The sequence below is a fragment of the Mustela nigripes genome, chromosome 3 (genome assembly GCF_022355385.1).
Source record: "Mustela nigripes isolate SB6536 chromosome 3, MUSNIG.SB6536, whole genome shotgun sequence".
In the NCBI taxonomy this organism is placed as follows: Eukaryota; Metazoa; Chordata; class Mammalia; order Carnivora; family Mustelidae; genus Mustela; species Mustela nigripes.
Window position 1 is genome coordinate 76,528,302 of NC_081559.1, and position 25,607 is coordinate 76,553,908.

At 37.1% G+C, this 25,607-nt stretch overlaps 1 protein-coding gene across 2 annotated transcripts in view; it reads right to left on the reverse strand.

Annotated features, from left to right (window-relative positions):
- The window catches only part of PDE1A (phosphodiesterase 1A), a 351,047-nt gene that overhangs the window by 76,606 nt on the left and 248,834 nt on the right, over positions 1 to 25,607 (reverse strand). For both annotated transcript variants that reach the window (XM_059394291.1, XM_059394292.1), the window contains one exon: positions 16,355 to 16,468. In XM_059394291.1, coding sequence (XP_059250274.1) covers positions 16,355 to 16,468 — 114 coding nt within the window. The remainder of the gene's footprint in view (positions 1 to 16,354; positions 16,469 to 25,607) is intronic.

The following is a 25,607-nucleotide window of genomic DNA, read 5'->3' on the forward strand; positions in this document are numbered from 1 at the left end:
TTTCTTTCTTTCTTTCTTTCTTTCTTTCTTTCTTTCTTTCTTTCTTTCTTTCTTCCTAGTCCTAAGAGGGTCAATAAAGCAGAAAGTTAAGTGTCTCTAAACATGAGCTAAGGGTAGATGGGGGGCCGGGGAGCTGTGAAAACTGACCCCCCGTCCATTCAGTGCTCAACTGATTCTTGGAAGCTATTTATACCCCAAATTTTCTCTTGAAATGAGATGACACAACTCCCAAAGGGCTTATATTTTGAACTAGAAAATTTTTAGGGGAAGGGAATAAAGAAGGAGGCGGCCACGGAAGGAGAGGTCATGAGATTTTGACTTTTACAATTATAACAGTGAAAATATTTCTGTCCACAGTAGACTCTTAGAAAATGGTTATACCAGTGTACCCACCACAGTTATTTCCAGGCAACTGGTGCCCACATTTACACCTACTGAGTGTTAAGATTCAAGTGCCAGTTGCAATTAGAAACTGGCTTCTTAGGTTTGAAATTTTCTTTTTCCTGCTTTACTCTTCCTATAAAGGATACATTTCAATAAGCCACTAAGTCATTCACTCTGCCCCTAATATTTGCTGGGCCCAGGAAGGGGCACATCTCTCCCAAATACTATATAATTAAATATTTTAAAGTTATATATCAAATGAATGAATTATTAAATGTGTTCTGCCCTCCTACCTTTTAATAACTTTCATGAAAGCCTGGCAAATTGAGTTTGACTTGAGAGTTCTCAGCTCCTTGCATGACAAGGCTGGGCCAGCTGGCTGTGGCTGTCCCTCTGCACCCACATAACCTCCTGCCCAGGCCTTACTCTGTAAGTAGTGGACCCCTGCAGCCTCCCTCATCACGCTCATCAACTTGCTCAGCTTTGAAAAGCGGCTGCTTCTTGGCCATTTTTTAGAGGTGTTGGGGTACACATATCAGTAGTGTTCCGGCCCCCACAGAAAGAAAGACTTGGGGAAGAAACCTATTAGGATTTAGGCGACAGACTAGGGGACCTTTAGGCAGAGAATTCTGAGATCCCAGTGTCCAGGATATGGGAGAGGAGCACAAAGGGGAGGGTGGGGAATTGCATAGTCCATAGAGGGAGTAGGGCATGGGTTTTAAGTTGTTCTTGGCTTAAAGACTTCTCACCCCATGGGGAGGGTCACAACAAAAATGAGCCATTGTCGAGTACTCTAAAATGAGGGGCAGTGTCCAGGGAAGCAGTTATACTGGGCCGGGGCTAGGGATGGTACTGAACTTAGACATAGTAAATATCTTCCAAGCGAGCCCTCCAGGGATGGCTGGGGGAATTAAGAGAAGTTGCTCATTTTGCAGTGTGGATATTTTTGAGGGCAAGTGGTTCCCACATAGGCAAATCCATTCCTGTTATTTCTTTGATGAGCACATATCTGTGATCTGAGCTGACAGCGGTCCTCCATCAAAAAACAAACAAAACAAACAAACAACAAACAAAAACAACTAAAATCAAACCAAGTCAAACCACACCAAAATCCTAAGAGCAATACTAAAGCTTCACTAAGACCTCAGTTATCTTAGGATAGATAGAGATGTTAATGGTGCTAACTTCTTTACTTACTGTGAATCAGGCCAGGAGCTTTATCTCTTTTAATCCTCACAATACCACCATGAGGAAAATCCAATTATTATCTGTACCCTTATTCTACTGCTACAGATACTTTTGGGATTTGCTCCAAGTCATACAACCAGGAGGGACCATGCCATGTTTGAACTCAAGTCTGATCTCAGAGTTTGAGTTTTTAGCTGCTCACCTATCCTTTACCTCAAATGCATGTGTTCTTATTAGGAACCCAGACTATTTTCATGTTCAGGAGATACTAATATGAGTAATAATTATTTTCTCTCCCATTTCTACCACGAAATTTAGGGTTAAAAATAATTGATCTTAAAAAAAAATAAAATCTTAAGGGAATTTGGCCTACCAGGGAATATTTGGTTGGAGGAAGCTCAAATTTATTTTTCAGGACTGGTATGTTGAATCATTCTCCGATAGAGAAATATATCTGGATGTTAGTAGAATTTCAGGGTACTTTGAATTACAATAAATTAAATAGATGTCAGAATGAGAAAAGGTGATACATTCAAAATGCCATTGTGACTTGTCAGTTACCTGCTTACTGAGTGTGAAATACATTTGAATTAATTCTTCCAGGCTACCACCCAAGCACATTCTTCATTCATTCATTCATTTGTTCCTTGATATTTATTCCTTATCTTGTTCCAAAAAGGATTTAAGATGGCAGGCTCGTAAATTTATTTCAATAATTTTTATTGTTACTATTGTTGTTTTGGCAGTTTTCTTTCCCTTTTCTCTCTACGTGATAACTTTGTTCATTTGTTTTTATTATTCCTTTTTTCCTTTTTATTGTAAACTGTGAAAAGATGACCATTACATTCGAGTGACTATTAAGACTGCACATTTGCTGGGGACAAGTTTGGGGAGACAAGTTAGTCATGCTGACCTTAGCTTAAGTCCCAAGAGGCAAATCTTGGCTAAAACAAGATTAGCTAAGTAAAATGTTAAGGTTTGATGTCATTTTTTTTTTCAAGTTAAGGCCTCCTCTGTACCCACCCAGAAGCAGAGGCCTAGGCAGAGGAGGTTCCGTCCTCTAGGACAGGCAGAAGGGGCTAGGAGAATGTTGCAGGAGGAGTCTGAGAAGGAATCAAGTTCCTTGGACAGGTGCGATTCAGCTTGTCCTTTTGGAGTCAGTTGGGAGGTGGAATGGAGTTAATGGGTAAAGCAAAAAACTACTCTAGGTCTGCCTGGTGACTCTTGGCTTCCCACCAGAAAGTGCTCTTAGCTCAAAAACAGCTTTGAAAACATGCCATTAGTCACAAAGCTTCATATTCCATTAATTACTACATTTTTTGATTAACAAACATCTTCTGTGGTTAGGAAAACTTCCTCTGGAGTCAAACTCCTGGCTTCATCGCCTGTTTGCTATGTGGTCTTGGGAAATGTGCTTCATCCTACCCGAGTCTCGGTTTCTTTGTCAGTAAAAGAGAAATGATAATAATGTATCCCTAGGGGTGGGGTTGTGAGGATAGAATGGCTAAATGCACAGAAAGCAGTTAGAAAAATGTCTGTCACAAAGTCCTCAAAGAACTCCAGGTACTTACACATCTGCATGAGTTAGTCTCAGCAGATTTCTACGTCTGACATGAAGGAAAAAGAGAGTGTCCTTCCATGGGGATGGAAGTGTTTGAGACATTTTATGGGAAGAAGTTGGTTGAAGTGACTTTGGAGAGCCAAGAACAATGTAAAGGTTCTATGGGTCATAAAGAAATAGTGGGAGGAATCTCCAAAAATAAAATTTTGCTTACTTCAAAAATTTACCTAGTAAAATAGGCAAATTCATAGAGACAAAAAATAGAACAGAGTTTTCCAGGGGCTGAGAGGAGGATAGTGCAGTTATTGTTTGATGGGTATAGAGTCTACCTGGGGATGATGAAAAAGTGCTGGAAGTAGAGAATGGAAATGGTAGCACAACATTGCAAATGTACTTAATTCCACTGAATTGTACCTTTAAAGCGGTTAAAATGGTACCTTTTATGTTATTTACATTTTATCACAACACAACAGTATCTACCTAGTATTGGTCTCCTGCCCTGTTTTCTAGGGAGTAGATATGTCGCCTTTTCCAATCAGAGAAGTGAGACATAAGAGAAGGGCATTCTGTTCTTCATCTAACTGTGCATCATTCCGAAGACTGCCAAGAGTGCTAGGGTGGAGGAAAGGGTGGTTGGCAGGCTACAGATGAAGCCTAAGGGTCTTTAGTTTCACAGATCTGGGAGAAGTGATCATACTGCAAATCGAAGGACGGGCCTGCCTCCCCTGTGCCCAAGCCCTGCTGCTCTGAGGCACAGCTCATCTCCGGTTCAGCACCTCTTACTGCTCCTGTCTGATGATGGAATTTCCTGGTTGAAGGAGGCATTTTGGCACAAGACCATCTCATGTGTCACATGGGATAATATTTAGAATGGTTAGAATTCTAACCATTACATTTCTAACATTCGTGTCTCTTCTTTGTAGCCTCATTTTGACATCTTCCAGCTCAGCGGTTCTTAAAGTGTGGTTCGTGGACCAGCAGGATCAGCAACACCTGGGAGCTTCAAGACTCTGCTCCAAACAATTAAAGGAGAATCTTTGGGGGGTGGAGCCCGTCACTCTGAACAAGCCCTCCAGGTGACTCTCAGGAGTGCTAAAGTTTGAGAAATGCTCTCATCCATTCACAGCTTGCCAATTACCCAAATATCTCTGCCAAGAAAATGAGATTCAGCTATATTCTGTTACACGGCATTAGCAGCACTGCTTATTTCCATAGGCCCATTATTTCACTCTCTGAGATGAAGAATGTTGGGGAACTATTGAGAAAAGTACCGGCAGGACAATCGCCATAAAGGTATCTTCATTAATGAATATCTTATATTGATGTTACGAATGAGAATATCTGTATGTTACTTAATTGCAAAATAGAAAAGTTGGTTTCTCAGCTGAGTTGGGATGGAACATGGTACTTAGAAAAACTGCAGTGAATCTGGAAGACAGGAGTGTAAGAGAAGACAAAGAATAGATTTCTTTCTAAACCTAGGAGGCCAAAAATACAACCAGAATGACAAGAGGGAGTGAACAATACCCAAACAGAATAGAAAAATAATTATTATTGTATATATAGATTGTCCATCATAAATATTTGTTGAACAAGTGATGTATAAAAACATAGGCAGAGAATCTCTAGTCTTAATGGTTGTTCAACAAAGTCATTTTTTGTTTGTTTTGATGCATGCTATGTATGTTAACATTTTCAATCAGGACCTGCTCCATGTGTGAAAAGATGATATCCCAAAATGTTTTTTTTTTTAAATATTTGCTGTTACCCTGTGGCCCTTTGTCCATACAGTAAACCAAGATTTCATTCACTGACTCAAGTTCTATGTGAAACACAATTACTTAAAGGGAGAAAACTCCTGTTCCTGGACTTAACTTTTCCAATTCCTGTTCCCATGAAAGGCAGAAAGGCCCAGGTAAAGACAATGGAAGAATACACAAGTCAGAGCAGAGTTTCCATTCCCAGGACTGTGCACAGATGCCCTCGGTTAAACAAGAGGAGTTGGGAAGGAAGAAAGGAAGACAGAAGTGATCTTGAGAAGGAACACTGAATCCTGCCTGACTTTCCAAACTAAGGAAAACCCTGAGGGGAGTGACAACATGCCCCAGATAAACTCCCAGGATCCTGGAATAGAAGAGAGCTGGATGCCCCACCCTACCCTGGGCCCCTGCTTCTGAGTGGAATGGGAGGACAGCAAGATCCCAGGGCACAGCTGGTTGGTGTAGATGATGGTGACTCAGAGCACACTTGACAGAGATAGAGGCGAGAGAAAAGTGAGGGACAGTAGATGAGGCATATACACTTTGGAGGTAGGCTTGCTGATAAAATATGGTAAAGAATGAGGAAATCTTGTATTTAATGAGAAAAATCTTAAGTATCTGACTTTCTAGTACTTGATACTTGCCCAAGGATCACCTATTGTTGTTTAGCTGTCTCATGGAATCAAGGGGTTTTGTGGGCTACCTCGGAAACGGAATCAAGCTATTACCTTGTTTTACAGGAAAACAGAATGTGAATTCTAAGTAGCTAACTCAGAAAGCAAACTTTTGTGTTAGGACTTCTTATTAGGGTAAGACCACTCCTTGGATGGATCAGAGATTAAGAATTTGAGCTTTGAAACAAGGCAGACCTATGTGGCTGTTAGGATACTCTCAACAGCACATGACATCAACCCCCACCTCAAGCAGCTTAAATAATAGGGAGATTTACTGTTTTCCTTAAGAAGAAAACTAAAGGTATGTGGACTCCATGAAGGCCTTTTTAAAAATCAGCAGGTCGATAACATCAGGGACTTAGGTTCTTCCATCTCTATACTCTCACCTTCAGTGTTACATTTAGCTTTATGCTTATGGCAAGATGGTTGTATCAGTTTTAAGCATCACACTCAGATACAGCAAAACCCAGATGCACAGGACTCCCATTTTATGGAGAGGAAAGAGGAAAGAGGAAAGCAGTAACTAGATCCAGTACGTGTTTTGGACTGTCCATTAAAAGAAACTAGATGCCAAAATAAAGAGAAAAGGAAAAAAAAAGAAAGAAAGAAAATCTTATAAATATAAAACAATTTAATGAAAAGGAATGGAAAAAGATATACACGTACATAACTTATATGTAAAAATAAACATCAAAAATAATAAAAAGTTAAAAAAGAAAAACAAAAAATAAAACACTAAAGAATACAAAAAAAAGGGGGGGTTTGTTGGCAAGGAAGAAGACAAGAGTTAGGGTTGGATTTAAGTTTGAACTTGTCTCTGACACTTAATAATCATATGACCCTGAGCAAGTCCATTTACTTTCTTCATGCCTCAAGTTTCTTAACTTTATAGTGGAAATAATATAAACATCTAATTCATAAGATTTTTTGAGAATTATGTACAATCAAAAATGGAAGATGCGTAATATGTTGCCTTGGCTATAGTTAGTTGTCAAACCACCTCAGTTGTTATTAATATCATTGTTAGGAAAGAATAATATTTAAATTTATATTTTTCTTTTTAAAATGCTATCATTTACTTATTTGAGAGAGGGTACGAGCACAAGTGGGGGTAGAGGGGCAGAGGGAGAGGGAGAAGCAGACTCTTCACTGAGCAGGGAGCCCACGAGGGGCTGGATCCCAGGACCCTCACAATATGACCTGAGCTGAAGGCAGACATTTAACCAACTGAGCCACCCAGGTGCTCCTAAATTTATATCTCTGCCAAATCTAGTAAATATTCATTTATATTTTTCTAACGCCAAATTTCACAAACAGTAAGATCTTATATAATACATGAAGCTTTTTCTTGTTAGTCATCTCTCAAAAGATCTGGTCAGATTTTTTTTTTTCCCTTTTCACTATTGAGGCTGTTTTTGAAAGTTTGTAGAAAGTAACATACCACAGATGGACGGAAAATATGAAAATCAACCGAAATGTACTGCCACTTTTTCTAAGCCTGGTTTTCACACTCCATCCACAGGGTGAGAACAGCCTACAAACACAGCACTCCAAACAAGCACCCCTCCCTGCAACTCACACCATAAAAATGGAGTTCATAAAAATCAGAATTTGCTTTTTAGTGATTCACTGAACTCCAGCAGTGTCTTAGCACATACCCTTTAAATTGATTTCCTCCGGGACTCCTCCAAATAAAAGCGACCTAAAATATACAAGAGCCCATATCTATAAATGATCCCTCATTAGCCAATGATAAGCAGCTCCCTCCTGTCACCCTGCTGGTGACCAGAGTCGGTTAGGCATGAGTAGGTCTTTACAACCTTTACAACAACATGAGTAGGTCTTTACAACAAAGGGACTTTGCAACCATGGATAAAAACCACAGAATTCCAGGACAGAAATGGGCTGGAGACTTCATCTTCCATGTTAAAAAACCAATGACTAGGGAAAAAGGAAATCAAAGACTCTTGTCTGGAGGCTTGTTATTAGTAGGAGCAAAGCCTGGATAGGAGTTTTCAACATTCCACACAAATCCTGATCCAGGTCCCCTGCATGTGGTACTAACATAAACATGTTCATTTTTACTCCAGGGAGGACAAAGTTGTTGTTGTTTAGCAAAGTACTCTCCTCCATTTTCAATTCTTTGGCAAGTGATTTAAATAAAATTGATCTCTTACCTGCCTCATGAGATGCCACTTAAATATCCAACTCCCCCGGGGCATATTATTTGAGGGATACATATATTACCTGACCAGAATCAATGAAACATAAAGGTTATGTTTGTTGGAGCCTCTGGATAAGAAACCCTTTCTCATTCCTACTGGATTTGAGGGTGTGAGGCTATAAAGCTTGAAAATACATCGTCATCTTGCTACCACTCAAATGATCAAAAGGAGGCTATTACAGAACGAATGAAACATGGAGGTCGGTCCCTTGACATCATTTTTGCCCAGAGTCACCTATGCTTATAGTCAGCACTAGCCATCCATGTTTTGGCAGTGAGAGTTTCTTGAAGGTGGTTTGTTTGGGCTTCCTGTCACTTATAATTAAAATAGTCACGAAAAGTGTTCATTAGTCCTTCTCTTCCTGTTCCCTTCTTGCCTGTGCTGGAGCACACATGAGTCAGTGCCATCATCTTGAGCAAGTCTTAGTGACTGACCACGAAGGGATTGTTCTCCATGGTCACATTAAACCCATCGTGTTATAGCCCATGGTCTATAGTTTGGCCATAATTGTCACAGTACTCTTAACCATGCTGAACAACTGAGTTTAAAATAAATAGTAACTGGGGGCCTCAGAGGCTCAGTCAGTTAAGCATCTGCCTTCAGCTGGGCCTGTCATCCCAGGGTCTTGGGACTAAGCCCCACACCAGGTTCCCTGCTCAGCAGACAGCCTGCTTCTCCCTCTCCCTCTGTTGCTCCCCTGCTTGTGCGCATATGCTCTCTCTCTCTGTCTTTCAAACAAACAAACAAATAAATAAATAAATAAAATCTTTTAAAAAATAAATAGTAATTAATCTTTCTGATTTTGCAGTGCTACTTAAATTTTGCTTATTTGAAGGGCTTAGCTGTGCATTATTTTCTCCCTCTTTATCTATATATTCCACTTATGCTTGGCTGTTTTACTTTTTTCCTAGGTAACTTCCTAAGGATAACTTCTCACCTAATCTTTCTATAAATATTATTTTTCTTTAACCCACGTATCTCTTCCGCTCTTTGTCTCCAGGCTAATGGAAGCCTTCCATTCTATAAAAAGTATGAAACAAACAAGTAAATGTCCCTACTAATAGATTGTTCTATTTTGGCTTTTTCCTACACTAGCAAATTCTTAAAAAATAATCTAATTTCTTCTTGAGCTGTTCTACATTAATTCTTCACACTACCATAATCTGGCCAGCTTTTCTACTGAAACTCCACTCAATGGTTCTCCCTGTGGGATTCGATTTACCATTTTCAGTAACCCAGCTCTCCACTGGCTTCTGGTGCTTCCTATCTTCAGATATGCCTCCTGCTTCTATATCTTCCTATGTCTCCTCTCTGGTAACACCATCCCCAACTTTCAGTGTTTTCCTTTCTCATATCTGTCCTTGTCTACCCTTCCACTCCACACCTCTGTCCGACATTTCACCTTGCCCCCTGACTTTGGTTAAGAGGGTTACCTGGTGATCCATACTGTGATGGAACTCCAAGAGTGTTTGAAAGCTTAATGGTTAGAAGAGAGAAAAATGCACATTTGAAAAGTCAAAAAAATAACTTGCTTTTTTTTTCTACTGAGGTTTTATTTTATCTTCAGAAAAAGACTGCTCTTTTGTTCTAGGAAAAATATTTTGAATAGACTCATGAACTACACGAAAGTAAGGTGAAGGCCCTACTCTGGCACCTAGAAGACTGGGACAGCGTGCCTGCAAGAGGCGATCCATCTCTGAACAGTGAGGTACATAGTTGTCCTCACTGGGAGAAGAGCGCGCTGCAAATTCAGTGTCTAAATAAAAATTTAGACTGCATAGTCTTTGAACTTGTTGATCCTTGAGATGAATGCACAACTTGACATTAATTTTGATAGCCTCCTTCCTTTCTCTTGGTCTTGCAGCTTGAGGTCCTGAACTCAGGGTAGGAAAATACCTTGAAAGGCCCGCCCATAGGTGATGATCAGCTGGCCTCTGGAAGACGGGCTTAGACTTTAGAGGATGCAGAGAAATGCCTGGGAGGGGACCTCTGTGGAAGCAGTCACATTGTGGGTTCTTAGAGCATGCATTAAGAAGGTCTCACAGCACTTATAGCTGAGTCTAGCATCAGTCTGGGGAACTGGACAAAGGCACTGAGCTCATGCTTGGGAGTAGTACTCACCTTTGGAATGCTGGATTTGAGGAAACTAGGTGACCTACAGAGAAATAATTCAACAGTGTGAAGCCAGAGAGCTGGCTGGAGAAGAAAGTGACAGCCAGGAAGGATGTAAAATAAGTAAACACTTGCTGCGCATTCTCAAAAACTTTAGGTTGGGTAACAAGTTGAAATAGCAAAGGAATTCCAATTATTGAAATAAAAATAAAGCATAAAAAAGTCTGAGACCCCTGTGTTACAATCCCCAAATTCACATCTCAGACACTGTATTTCTGAACTCCAATGGTCACATATCTAGCATGTTCCAGACATTAAAAAAAAAAAAAAATTAAGTCCTTTTGTTAGAAGCCATCCATTTAAGGAGTGTCTGGGTGGCTCATTCCCTAAGCGTCTGCCTTCAGCTCAGGTCATGATCCCAGGGTCCTGGGATCAAGTCCTGCATCAGGCCCTCTGCTTGTGCTTCCTCTCTCTCTCTCTCTCTGTCAAATAAATAAATATTTTTTAAAATCTGTAAAAAAGAAAAGAAGAAGAAGCCATTCATTTAAGAATGTGCATGGGGAGCTTTGCCAGAGAGTAAAACTCATTAACCTTAAGGAATACCTGTCGTACAATTCAACCTAGTTTGGAATCTTAACTATGTACAGTTCTTATTCCCTGTTACTCCCGCTCATAATGACTGAGTGGAGCTCTTTAGTGTTTCCTCCTGTGATCTGCCAGTGTGCTTTGGTTTTTCTCTCTAACTCAGAACCTTCCGGCTTATTGCTTGTAACAACAACATTTGCTTTCATGCCTAGGTTTGTCTTCATAGCTCTAGAGCCAGTTCTAGACACCAGCTGTGGGCAAAACTGTACTGATTCTGCTGACCAGTGTCATTGGTATGCACTTCAGGTGCTCAGTAACGATTTGTTTCATGTAAATTCCTGTACTTGATGATTTCAAGGGGCTTAGACTCTAAGGTATTCCAAACTTCACTCAATTTCCACCAGAATAACTTCCGAAAGTCCTGATTGATATAACCACATTCTTGCTGAAATTAATCTATCATAAAATGAAGGACCCTTAGACTTATTAAAACACAGAAGTCAACTGAGAATGTTTTTATCCAGATGTGTATCCTATTAAGATTCCTTTCCATCAGTTTGGACTTTGCTTTCATTTCCATCTGCCTTCGTTGATTTTTTCAGGATCAAAAACTACTTTTAGGAAATTATTTGATTAACTTGGGAGTTTAAATCATATATTTTAATATGATATGTATCCTAGAGGTATCTGCATTTTTATTAGTAAGATAAAAATAGTGGTTATTATTCAACTTTTACTCTGTCATTTAATCCTCAGATCAGCCTTATGAGGCAGGCATTGTCATTATTCTTATTTTACAGATAATAAAGCTAGGAAATAGAGAAGTTAAGTAATTTGCTTAAAGAAAGGAAGTATTGACTGGAAGATCCGGGGCTTTGAACAACACATTCTTTCTGAATCAAGTCTGTGCTCTAACTATGGTAATCTCAAAACTTGGATTGGTTCACATTAACAAGATGGAGATATAAATTGTGTCATTAGGTAGTGTTAGTAAACACAATATCCATCTCCGAAAGTATACCTCCCAGTCAGCTGTCTCCCTTCATGCATAGCAGCTCATGAGGTTGAGGATGCTACTTCGCCTGGCAATTTCTCAATCTAAATAAGGACAGTTGGACAGGTTTTTTGTTTTGTTTCGTTTTTGTTTTTGTTTTCCTTCAAGGCCACATGTTTCTGACTTACAACTGTGCAGCTTTGAAAAACAATAGCCTCTAGGGGCACTTTCAAAAGCAGGACTCATAAAATATTGGCATTTATATTTGAAAATGTCTTGTTGAAAAACCAACAAAGAGTTGTATTCATTAGGAAATTTTGCTATAATCCTTCAAAGAAGGTCAGAATTCAAATTCTGTCAGAAACTTTTTATTTTTCTCACTTAAATCATCCATCAAGAGAGATTTTTTTTAAATTTGTTTTTTTAACTGAAACCCTGCAGTCACTAAAGCTTAGCAGGAAAAGGGGTGTGTGTATGTGTGTGTCTGTGTTTTAAACCAATTAATAATTTATTTTTTCCTGTTTTATTATGTGTTGACCTTTTTTTGAAGTCCAGCCCAAATTAAAAAAAAAAAAAGAAAGAAAGAAAAAAAAGCCTCGCGGATTGGGAGGGAGACAAACCATAAGTGACTCTTAATCTCACAAAACAAACTGAGGGTTGCTGGGGGGAGGGGGTTTGGGAGAAGGGGGTGGGATTATGGACATTGGGGAGGGTATGTGCTTTGGTGAGTGCTGTGAAGTGTATAAACCTAGTGATTCACAGACCTGTACCCCTGGGGATAAAAATATATGTTTATAAAAAATAAAAAATTTAAAAAAAAAGTAGGTTTTTTATATGAAGTTTAAAAGCAACTAAATGCTTCTCCACCTCTCTTCCTAAATCATCTGTTTTACTAATATTCCAAAGGCAAACTCTAATAATTGTATATGCATCTCAACAAAAACATTCTCAGTTGACTGCCGTCTTACTAAGTCCACTGGAAATCATATCACATCAAGGATTATTGCTCAAAAATTTCTAGCTGGTATTTTGAACTTAAATCACAGCCTTAGGAAGATACATGAGATAATCTTAGGTCTAACCAGTGGCATGATGGTAAATGTTTAACCACAGGCTTTCCAGAAAAAAACAAATCCCGATTTGTTACATTTCCCAGTTTCCATGGTGTAAATAAATACTCCCACTGTAGCCAATTTCAAGCTACCAATGTGGCATCACTGAAGGCAGAGTTGGAAGTGATGCAAACACAATCCACACACCACTGGGTCTGACAACCCTGACAGCACGTGAGCTTTCATCAAAACTTCCAGGAAGTCTCCAAAGTCGCCAAAGTCAGATGTTACCAAAGGGATGCAGATGAGTCTCGGGTAAGCTATGTAACCTTTTTGTCAATGTATTTCCTCATATGTATGAGGTATGTAAAATGATAATAATAAAGTTTCTAGCTCATGGGATTACTATGACAGTTAAATGAAACAGTACATTAAAATGCTTAAAAGAGTACTTGGCATATAGCAGGCTATAATAAGAGGCTTTTAGTAATAAATGTTAAGTATCGTTTTTCTAGGATCGACGATTCCAACTGTCAGAATGTTTTACACATTGTCATCTTTTGGAGGTCATTAAACACCATCCCGAGAGGATACCAGTTATAGAGAGAAGAGCACTAAGAGAGAGAAGAGAAGCCATGCCTTAGTTTCTGTCCCTAGCTTTGCCAAAGCCTACATCTGTGACCATTGTCAAACCTGTTTATTTCTAAGACCTTGGTTCTCTCATTAATAAAGTGAAGAAAGTAACTTCACTTCTGCCAGCTGCATAGGATTGTGGGGAGACTAATATGAGCCCTTGAATGGTCCAAATGTGGGGTAGTATTATTAATCCAATTTAAAAATTAAGATGCCATGGAGGCATGGAAGCGTTAAAATAAAATAGTGAAAAGGTGTGTGTCATTTGAGTAAAAATTGGGAATAACGTAGTATTAAGAGCTGGGTTTTTTTTTTTCTTAAAGAGTACACACACACACACACACACACACACACAACTCCAGTTCTACCATGAAGCAGTTAAGCATTTTTTTCTTTCTGCAAAAAGCAACTTTCTAAAAAAGTAATTTTCAAATGAAAAGGAACTATACTTAGAAATGTAACATATGTGTAAATGAGTTAGAGATCATGGAGAACTAAGTTAACAAAATATCCATAGAATCGTAATTTTCTGGGAAACCTAATAAATATAGCATGTAATAATCTACCAATTGAAAGACAAGATATACTTAGGGGAACCAGATAGGTAGCATTATGCCATCATAGGATGAATAATGTAAATCTCCAAATAATTCTTTAAGATAAAATTGCTTTCATTTTATAAATAAATACAAAAAATAAAATGTCAGGGACAGATTAAAGAAATCTTGAATATATTACATTCACTCAATTTGTAGACAATGAAGAGCATACATAAAAATGAAGGAGAAAAGAAATTACAGGAACATCAGATTTTTTTTCTATTTACACTTTGAGTCTCTGTTCGCTTAGAAGAATAATATACATTATATACCTTCAGTGAAAGTTAACCAGGAAAACGATTATGCATAAAACTTATAATCTAAAAGGGTGGCTATGATTCCCCCTACCACTAATTTATGACTCTAAATCATGTTTTCACAGAAGAATTCTGTTCTGGGGACAAAGAAAAAAAATCACCTGTGCAACATAGCCTGCACCATGCCCTTTCCTGTTATTAGTGAAAATCCTCATGGTCTCCTATTAAAAAGGTCAGTACCTGATATAGGAAGGTCTCCAAGTTTCCTTAGTAAGGGGAAAGAAAGCAACATGAAACACTATGTACATAGTGTGCCACCTTCCATAAAAGGAGAACAGAAAAATATAAAATAAAAATTTGTAATACACGGGACGCCTGGGTGGCTCAGTTGGTTAAGCAGCTGCCTTCGGCTCAGGTCATGATCCCAGCGTCCAGGGATCGAGTCCCACATCGGGCTCCTTGCTCCGCAGGGAGCCTGCTTCTCCCTCTGACTCTTCCTTCCACTCTGTCTGCCTGTGCTCTCACTCACTCTCTCTGACAAATAAATAAATAAAATCTTTAAAAAAAAATTTGTAATACACTATTGAAAATATACATAAGAAATTTATGAGAAGATTGGGATGGGATAGGGTGGAGGCAAGACTTCCACGAGGTTCCTTTTTACATTATCTTGTTTTTTAAATCATGTGAATTTTTACCTGTGAAACAACAGTGTAGGGTGTGTGTGTGTGTGTGTGTGTGTGTGTGTGTTTAAGCCCAGGACACATGGATATGTAAGAACATCAATCTCATATCTGGTTTAGCAGTTCTATTCTCCACCAAGCTCAGGCCTGACTCATGCGTGGATACTTGCAGAAATGAAGGGGCATGATGGATGTCCCTGTCCCATCATCTGTCCCACTCACTCTGCTCTTTCTTATCGTTCAATGATGTGGTGGATATCACTGGAAATTATAGGAGTCAAAGGTTGTTACAAGATGGGTGTGTTTGTTGTCATGTATGGGACAGATGCCCAAATCCTGGTTATTTTTCTCTTCTGGGGAGCTTTTGTGTATCCTTCAGAGAACTTGCTACACCCTCTGGGGTGTTATGTGTTCGCTGATATTTGGGCTGCATCTTTATGATTTCTCCCTGGTTCATTCAACAATCACCTCATGTAGCCAGCCTCTTGTTCATCTTCTGAAGTCAGTTTTCTTTCAATACTGAAGTCAGTTTTCTAAAGACTTTACTCCACTTGCCTTATGACTTTGAAAAACTTAGTGCATTTTCTGTGCTAAACTCAGGAGGGACACGTCTCTTCCTCCACAGTGTCCCTTTTACTTGTGAATTCAAGGTAGTCTGAACCAGTCTGCCACCTTTATCTCTGTTGAGATGAGAATCAGGAACCAGTCTCAGTACCCTCCAAACTCTAAGAGATAGTGGTCAAATCTCTTACAAACTATCATATCATACTTCAGGACCCACAGGATGCCCTCTTAAGGTTCTGGGCTAAGCCTCCTCTTAGGGAAAAAAGGAAAAAAAGAGCAGTTCTCTCTTAAGGCCAAAGTTTCTTAATCTCCATAGGAATGACACTTAGGGGTGGTAACTCTTTGTTGTGGGGAATTTCCTGTGCATTGCAGGATTTGTAACAGCATCTCCAGCCTCTACCCATCACATAACAGTAACACACTCCCATTAACCAGACCAAAAATGTCTCCAAATATTGCCAAATGGCCCCTGGAAGGCAAATCACCTGGTCAAAGCCACAACACCAGGCTAAGAATGCTCTTCAAATAAATCCCCATTTTTTAATCTCCTTACCACTCTGCTAAGTATGAAGTTAAGTGATTAAGGTGTGAGCGATGACTGAATATGCTTTGGAGACTATCCCTTAGCAAACCCCCGCAAGAGAATCTGATAGGTACATCTTATGAGAATGTGTGGACATGTGACACCCATTTTCTCAGCAGGAACTCTGGAATCTTGAGATAATAGGAAAATCCTTATATTGGTGACAATCGAAATAAGCCTACCCATGTCTCTGAGTTTATAAATCTTTGCCTAAAGGCAATGAGGGTGGGGAAGAGGACTCTTCAGTTTGTTCATTTTGTGACTTAATTGTTTGACTATTTTTTTATATTCACTATTTGGATTAAAATGTGTATTTTTAAAGAATGGATCATAGTCCAGTTAAATAGCTACAGGAAGAAAACCCTTTTAAATTTTAATAAGATTTTAATTTCAGTTTCATGACTAAGATATGCTAAATTCATGTTTGAGATAAATGAAGACCAGGAGGAAAAAGGGAAGAGAGGCAAAGAAGACAGAAGGGAAGATAGGCTAAAACATACCTTGTTTCATCAATGTAAACGGCTTCCAACACAGATGCTGCATATTCAATATTCTTCTTTAAGTCTACGACGTTAACATCACCTTTTTCCAGCTGCTTGACTAAGCATCTTAGTCTGTTTCATAAAAGTAGTCAAGAAGGAGAAATAAGAAGAGATTTATTATAATTATGTGGAAAATAGTCCAGTATTAAATACACAAATCAAGTTAAACTAGTAATGTATCTTTCTAGACCATCAAATAGAAATATTTTCAGGATTTTTTTTGATATAATTAAGTTCGGTTTTTGTCACTTAAACAACTCTTGAAAATTATATTCACCTCCCAGTAATATTAGGGTGGTAGACTATTATTTTAGATACTATATTTCAAGGACAGTCTTTCTGGAAATTCAAAACAACAGAAATATTTCCATAAAAGTATATTCCAGGGGTGCCTGGGTGGCTCAGTGGGTTAAAGCCTCTGCCTTCAGCTCAGGTGTGAGCAGCCTGGGATGGAGCCCCACATCCGGATCTCTGCTCAGCAGGGAGCCTGCTTCCCTTCCTCTCTCTCTGCCTGCCTCCCTGCCTACCTGTGATCTGTCTGTCAAATAAATACATCTATAAAAAAAAGTATGTGTGTGTATATATATATATATATATATATATATATATATTCCTAACACTAGAATTTATTCTATGCCTGTTCTCCTTCCTTAGATTTGGTACTAAAAATTATTCAAAGGGTACTATTTATATCACTACAGTAGCATTATTCACTGTATATAGCAATCAAAACAAAAAGAAAGGCAAAAGATCTGAAAAAACACAATTATGATGAGAAAAAATATATGTATGTATGCTTAGTGTTTTTACTGAAAGGATTTTTCACCTGAGGCAAATCTATACAATATGTTCTCTTGTTTTTGCATATACAATGTGTCCCAACTTCCTGAGGAATTTTAAAGCATAAGGATCAACGAAGCCATGTCTGGATTCCTGACTCATAGAAACTGTGAGATAATTAATGTTATTGTTTGAAGACATTAAATTTGAGGATTAATTTTTTATGTAGTAATAGATAGCTCATGTAGTGGTATAATATGAATATGAATACTTCTATAAGTTCCTAACATTTTCAGAAACTTTTGTGCATTAATTATAAACCAAGTGTTTCTGAAGATATTATACTATACTAGGCAAAAAAGGAAAACATATTCTTTACTCTCTACAAAATATAGATAAACAATGTGAGGGCAATTAATCCATTTTCCTAAGTCAGCAGATGGAATTTAATTCCATTCCTGAGCAAAGGTATTTTAGAGAGAATGGAGTACATCTACTTCAGGCACCATTTTAGAGATAGTGTAGCAGATTTTCTGAAAATTTATTTTGGATTATTTTTTAATACCAAGGCTAAGGGTATAAAGATAAGTTAAAAATTTCAGCAAGAGTTTTGAGAAGTACTTTATTTCTCCATGGGAAAAAAGCCATAGCCTAGACTAAAACTTCTTATTCAGGAATCTACAAACAATTATTTTTTGTGCCATACATTTTTTTTTTTTGAAGGTTATATATGTTTTTTTATTTTAATTTTTATAAACATATATTTTTATCCCCAGGGGTACAGGTCTGTGAATCACCAGGTTTACACACTTCACAGCACTCACCAAAGCACATACCCTCCCCAATGTCCATAATACCACCCCCTTCTCCCAAACCCCCTCCCCCCGGCAACCCTCAGTTTGTTTTGTGAGATTAAGAGTCACTTATGGTTTGTCTCCCTCCCAATCCCAAATGGAATACTATGCAGCCATCAAAAGAAATGAAATCTTGCCATTTGCAACAACATGGATGGAACTAGAGCGTATCATGCTTAGCGAAATAAGTCAAGCAGAGAAAGACAACTATCATATGATCTCCCTGATATGAGGAAGTGGTGATGCAACATGGAGGCTTAAGTGTGCCATACATTTTTGTATGATAAAATATTAACAGATAATAACCTTGCAAAATAAAATCTATGTGTTAATAAAAAAAAGTCTTATTCATACAATCAGCAAAATAAAACAAAACAAAGATAACTAAAACAGGTTACTGAGATAGGAACAACTAATCCTGTCTAAATAGGATGATAATGGAGTAACACATAGAGTGTTCTGAGATTTTTGTAATGCTTATGACCCAAACCCATTATATTTAGGGAAACTGCCTTTTGTGTGTCAGAACAAAAGAGTCACAGCTCTGCAATGACTTAAACATATACCATTCATGTATCCTTCTTGTGAAAATTACTTGGTACAATGTGGTTGTATTTGGTGGTCGTATGATGTACTTTTAAAAGCACTAAATACTTCAGATGATTGGCTTCTCTTCTTTGGAATAAATAAAATCTTTTTATTTGAGTTAACAATTTCCTCCACTAAAAAAATCTACATTTTTCAGGAATCCAGACATGGCTTCGTTGATCCTTATACTCTTTTGAATCTAGGTAGAGTCATTCAACTGCTTTCTGGCCAAGGAGAGTGATAGGAGGTTGCTGAGTAAGACTTTCAGAACAATGATTTTGAAGAGGGTAACTCAGCTAGAAGGAATTCTCTCTTATCCTTGTTAGTGCCTTGCTGCCCAAATGTAGTGGAATCATCCAGCAGCCTTTTAAGATCCTGAGTCATCCTGGCAATAGGAAGTTAACCATTAAGAATGGCAGAGAAGGAAGATGCCAGTGGCCTGAGTCCCATACTGTGAATCTACCCAAATGAAGTCACCCACCTCTGAAGTTATTTCATATGAGAAAACAAACAAACAAAAAAAGTCGTATTTAAGCTACTAATCTTTTGAGACTTTTATGTCAGTCCTAACTGACAAGTCAAATAGGTAATGACTCAAAATGAAGAACTCAAGAATGGCAAAATCATCATAGAAAATGAATAGGGGATGTCCCTGAGAATCTAGCCACAGGTGCACTTCCTAAATGATGGGGTATCATCCCATCAGCAGATCAGATCTAATGAAATCTGTGACAAGGGACATGCTGTTTCAAAGAGACATCTTTATGTGGTTTAAAAACAATCAAGGTTATGAACTTTTATATTGTACTGGGGGTATAAGCCTATAATCTGGCACAAGAAATTGCTCTGAAAAAATACTCCAGAAAGGTTTTACCACCTCATCAGAAAATCGAGTTAGATAAGGTTATAACTTCAAAATCATAACCACCCCTATGTCCTATATACACACAAACACACTCCAAAACTCACTATGCCAACCCAAAAAGACTGGAAGGAAATATAGATTTCGGGGTTACTAGGACTTCTTTCTCTTTTATCTCCTTTGCCTATATGCACCAAATTTCCTCTAGCAAGTACAAAATTCTATTTACAGAAAAGGAAAACTGTTGTATTGTAAAGAGATTATTTATAATTGGAAGTGCAGGTTAATGGGATAATTTATATCATGATGATTCCAATTGTGAACTTGCTTTTGTAGTCAATTTATACATATAATAATCCCCAACAATCTTATTTAGACTATGATTTCACTCCATTTATAGATAATACAAGGTCAATTATCTTTCTGAATCATTTTCAAATGATTATAATTTCTAAATTAGTGGGTTCTAAAGTATTAAGGCTTTACTTTATGTATGTATACAAATTTTTAATTTTTTAAAAAAGATAATTATATTTATCTCATTCCTAAGCCATCCTATGGGCCAATTCTCAGAACTAAAAAAGAAATCACAGTCATTTGCATAAAAAGCCAGGTTCTCCTAATCTAGTAAAACATCTTTTTAATAATTATTTATCTATCTATCTATTTATTTATTTATTTGTTTTAAGGAGGGGAGGGACAGGAGAAGAAGGAGAGAATCTTTTTTTTTTTTTAATTTTGTCTTTAATCTTTAGTATAAATGAATTTAACACTAGCTTGAGATACATTATAAAGCTTGAGGTAGTCGTCAGAGCCACAAATTTCTAAAATCAAGGGGAGGAAACCTCAAGAATAATGATCTTATTATTATTCTTGCTAAAAGATACTGTATTACAGAATCATTCACAATAGGCAGAGAAGAAAGGACACAATTAAGATCTATGAAATTCTGAATAATGGGAATATGGTGAAATAATTCATCTGATGTTGATTGAATAGCTTCAAAGACCACAAAGTTATCTGCATATTCCTTTAATCTCTGAACAAAAATTATTTGCCATACATTCTTTTTTTTTTCTTTTCAGTGTAACTGTATTCTTTGGTTTTGTACCACACCAGTGCTCCATGCAATACGTGCTCTCCTTAATACCCACCACCTGGCTCCCCCAACCTCCCACCCCCTGTGCCTTCAAAACCCTCAGGTTGTTTTTCAGAGTCCATAGTCTCTTGTGGTTCACCAGAAGGAGAGAATCTTAAGCAGGTTCCATGCACAGCATGGAGACTGATGTGGAGATCAATCTAATGACCATGAGATCCTGACCTGAACTGAAGTCAAGAGTTGGTCACTCAATTGACTCAGCCACTAAGGTGCCTTGTGATTTGGTTTCTTTCATCAGAGTAGGGAAGCATAGTGAAAAACAGTGTTATTAATGCAAGGTCTAGGTATGTTCTTCTTGTCTCTGAAACTTAGGTTAAGTATATGTGTTAGATGTTCTAATCTGTGCAGGTTCCACAGATTGCTGGGTTGGAGAGTCCACTGGGTACTCTGCTGGGTAGCAGAACAATTTAACAGCTGTTGTACCAAACAACATAGATCACCTATTTATAAGTAGATGATGGTGCCTAAAAAGTCTTAAAAATCCAAGTCAGTTAAACAAATATTTAGCATTTATTACTATATACAGGGATGTGAGATATATATATAGATAGATATAAATATATATTTATACATATGAATACATGTAAGAATATAAGTGAATGCAATATGTAAGGATACACACACATATAATGCATGGGCACCTGTGTGTACACCACAGTACCTGTTTTCAAGGTATTTGCAATCTCTGGGGATGGCCTGACATATGCACATAATATGGTCAAATGTTGAAATGCATACCTTTCTCATTACTTTTTTCACACAAACCTAATTTCCAAGAAAACTCATTTAATCATTGTTCCTCAAACATTCTCTCATCATCCTAGGTTGAAATTTTTATCTCTTACTGAAATATCTATCTCCATATCCCATCTTTAACTGTCTGAATCATGTTTAGTAACTAGGCATATCTGGGCTGCTGCCTATATCATGAGCTCTTTGAAGATTACCATCCCTTGTGCTCTCTCCCAACTTAGAAAAAAAAACATACTAAATTTACTCCTTACTAACAAAATTGAAATTTCTCTGGCTTCCTTATAATTTCAATTTTGGGTACATGATGTTTTCCCAATTGGTTTTTTATCCAATCAAAAAATTATGAGGTAAGCAAAGAAGCAAGAAAATTGATCCATAATGAGAACAAAAATCATCCAGCCAAACTTGACCCAAATACAGCAAAGATGATAGAAAGCAAGGTTGTTAAAAGTCATTATTAAAACACAATAATATATATAACATTATGCCAATAAATTCAACAACTCATAGAATTAGCAATTTCCTTAAAAGACAAAAGCTACCCAATCTCAGAAAGAAATGGGTAAACTAAATTTGAAGTTAAAAATGTTAAAATAAAGAAAGCTTCAGACCCAGATGACTTCATTGGTCAATTATGTCAAAAATTTAAGAAAGTAATAACATATTCTTTGCAAACATTTCCAGAAAAATCCTATGTCCTAATCCTAATCCTATGTCATTCTGAGAGGTCAAAATTACTCAAACCAGATGAAAACAGAAGAAGAAGAAGGAAGAAGAGGAGGAGGAAGAGAAGCAACATATCAATAAATATGCCTCGTGAACTTAAATGTAAATAATCCTGAATATTTAAGGAAATCAAGCCCACCAATATATAAAAGAATAGTATATCATATAAAAGATTTACCCCAGGAATGCAAGGTTGTAATAAAATTGAAAAGTTAATCAATATAACATTATATTAAGATACTAAATAAGAAAAGCCATAAGATCATCTCACTAAATACTCAAACTGAAGGTTTTGGAGGGGAAAAGGGTGGGGTTGGGTGAGCCTGGTGGTGGGTATTAAGGAGGGCACATATTGCATGGAGCACTGGGTGTGGTGCTTAAACAATGAATCTTGGAACAATGAAAAAACAAATTAAAAGAAAAAAGCTACAGTAATAGTATGGTAAAAATAACATAATATGGTACATTACTAGCAGCAGTGTAGGTTGATAGATCAATGGAACAGAATATAGTCTAGAAAGATATTTATCAATATATACAATAGATTTTGGAAAATGGTGTAAAAATAATTTAGTGGAAAAAGGATAGCCTTCACAATAAATGGTGCTGGATAAATAGAAATATCTATGTGTGAAAGGAACTTTGATCCATACATGTATCACAGATCTAAATGTATATCCTAGAACTATAAACCTAGGAGAAAACATAGGAAAAATTTTGTCATCTTGACTCAGCCAAAGATGTCTTATATACAGCACTTAAAGCACTACCTATGAAAAAATAATGTTGAACTTCATCAATGTTAAGAGCTTCTGTTCTTCAGAGACATTTCAAAGAATGAAAAGAAAAGCCATAGACTGGAAGAAAATATTTGCAAATCATATATCTTTTTAAAAAAGATTTTATTTATTATTTGAGAGAGAGCATACAAGAGCACAAGCAGGGGGAGCAGCAGAACGAAAGGGAGAGGCAGTTTCCCCACCGAGCAAGAGCCTGATGTGGGACTCGATCCCAGGATTCCAGGATCACGACCTGAGCCAAAGGCAGATGCCCAACCGACTGAGCCACCCAGGTGCCCCTGCAAATCATATATCTGATAAAGGATTCCTATCCAAAACATAAAGATCTTGCAAAACCCTATCATAACAAGACAAGCAACCCAATACAAAATTTGCAAATGATTTGAACATACTCTTCACTAAAAAAGATATATTCACAGCAAATAATTTGAAAATCTTTGAGAAGAGGCTCAAAATTACTAATCATTAGAAAAAAATCAAATTAAAACAGTAATAATGAGATGCAACCAATCGCCTATTAGAATAGTCAAAAATAAAGTAACTGGTTATATGAAATATTGGCAAAGATGTTCAGCAACTAAAATTACCATATGCTATTGTTGGGAATGTAAATAGGTACAATCATTTCGAAAACAGTTTCTTAAAAAGTTAAACATGCATGTACCATATGAATCAGCCATTCTATTCTTCGGTGAAGAGAAAAAGAAATATATGTCCTTTCAAAGACTTGTACACAAATGTTCATAGAAGCTTTATTTGTAATAGCCCTAAACTGGAAACAATCCAAATATTCATCAAGAGTAAAAAGACAAACTAAGACATATCCAACCAAAGAAGTTCTATGCAGCAAAAAAGGAATGAACTACTGACATGAGTAAATGCCAAATAGTTATGCTGATGAAATAAGATATGTGCATACTGCGTGATTCCATTTATACAAAATTGTAGAAAATGCGAAGGATTCTTATAGTGACAGGAAGCAGATCAGTGGTTGCCTGGGAATGGAGGAGGTGAGGACTGGGAAGGAAAGGGAAGAAAGTATTACAAAGGAAGCTTTTGAAACTAAGAGAAATGTTAATTTTCTTAATTGTGGTCATGATTTCATAAGTTTCATACACTATTTCATCAGTGTTTGCATAAGTCAATTTTTACCAATTATAACTTAAAATACGTAATCAGTAATTTGAGATAGAAAAAGGGCATATACAAAATAGATGCTTCTTACGTATCTTCATTTTTCATCAATTTAATTAAATACTAAAATTCTAACATACACATTGGAGACATGAAAAAAATATGAACCAGCATTACACTCCTAATCTTCTCCCAATGGGAATGACACCAGTCTTTGATAATTTTTGAGACTATTAATATCAGGTTGAATATTATGAACAGATTATGATCTTAGCTTTTTGGAGGGACTTCCTTACCTTCAAATGATCAGAATACTTAAAGGAAGACAGAAATGAAAATAGAAACACTATTTTTGAAAATTACTGACTGGCTCTGTGATTCAATAAATAGTTACAGACTAGAAACAATTTCTATCTTTAAACAATGAATACTTAGCTGTTGAAATGACTGAATATTTTTCTTATTCAAATATAGAGCTGCAACTTTTCAAATGAAAAAATATGAGCATAAACTGGTGTCGTTTTCTTAATCAAGTACTTCAAATACTGTTAAGTTACTGCTACATGACCCCATCTTGCAGAGGGACCACCTGAATAACTAAGATATGAAAAATATTCTCTATCTATGCAAGTTGTTATTAATTCAAGGATATAAACTATCCAGGACATCCTTAATTCTATAGAGCCTGCTTAATAAATAAATTAATAAAATCAATTTAAAAGAGAATTGCTAATTGTTAAATCCCTATTAACATCCCCACTGGTGACCTTATTGAAATACAAAAGTGAGAAAGATGTAGTTCTAGTAACACCATACTGAGAAGCATAAAAGATAAAGTACAAGATTATCTCTAGCAGGTATTAACATTAACACTAAAAGATGGCCTTACACAGGAGTACAACAAAAACCCACAAATATGGACTGTCAACAAAGAAGCTACTATGTAGTTTTCAGTAAGTTCTGTTGCCTCTGATTCCAGTATTATAAAAAATGATAGTAAGAAGCCATTAAATTTTGAAATTCTCTTATCTACTCTGCAGCTAAGTGCTTAGGAAACTAAATCCTAACCTCAGTCTAAGAAGCAAGGCATACAGATTTAAAGTATTTTTAAGACATTTTTATTTCATTTATGTAAATACTATGTAATACTATGTAAATACTATGTAATATTATGTAAAACTCCTGTTACCTTATTTTATGAGATAAATGACTCCTAAAACAATTGGTATCATTAAAAACAATGGGAACGGGCGGAGAAGTAGCAGGCTGAGACTACTTCAGCTAGCAGGAGATCAGCTAGATAGTTTATCTAAAGATTGCAAACACCTGAAAATCCATCGGCAGATCGAAGAGAAGAAGAACAGCAATTCTGGAAACAGAAAAACTACCACTTTCTGAAAGGTAGGACCGGCGGAGAAGTGAATCCAAAGCGCCGGGAAGATAGACCCCAGGGGGAGGGGCCGGCTCCCGGCAAGCAGCGGAGCAACGGAGCACAAAATCAGGACTTTTAAAAGTCTGTTCCGCTGAGGGACATCGCTCCAGAGGCTAAACCGGG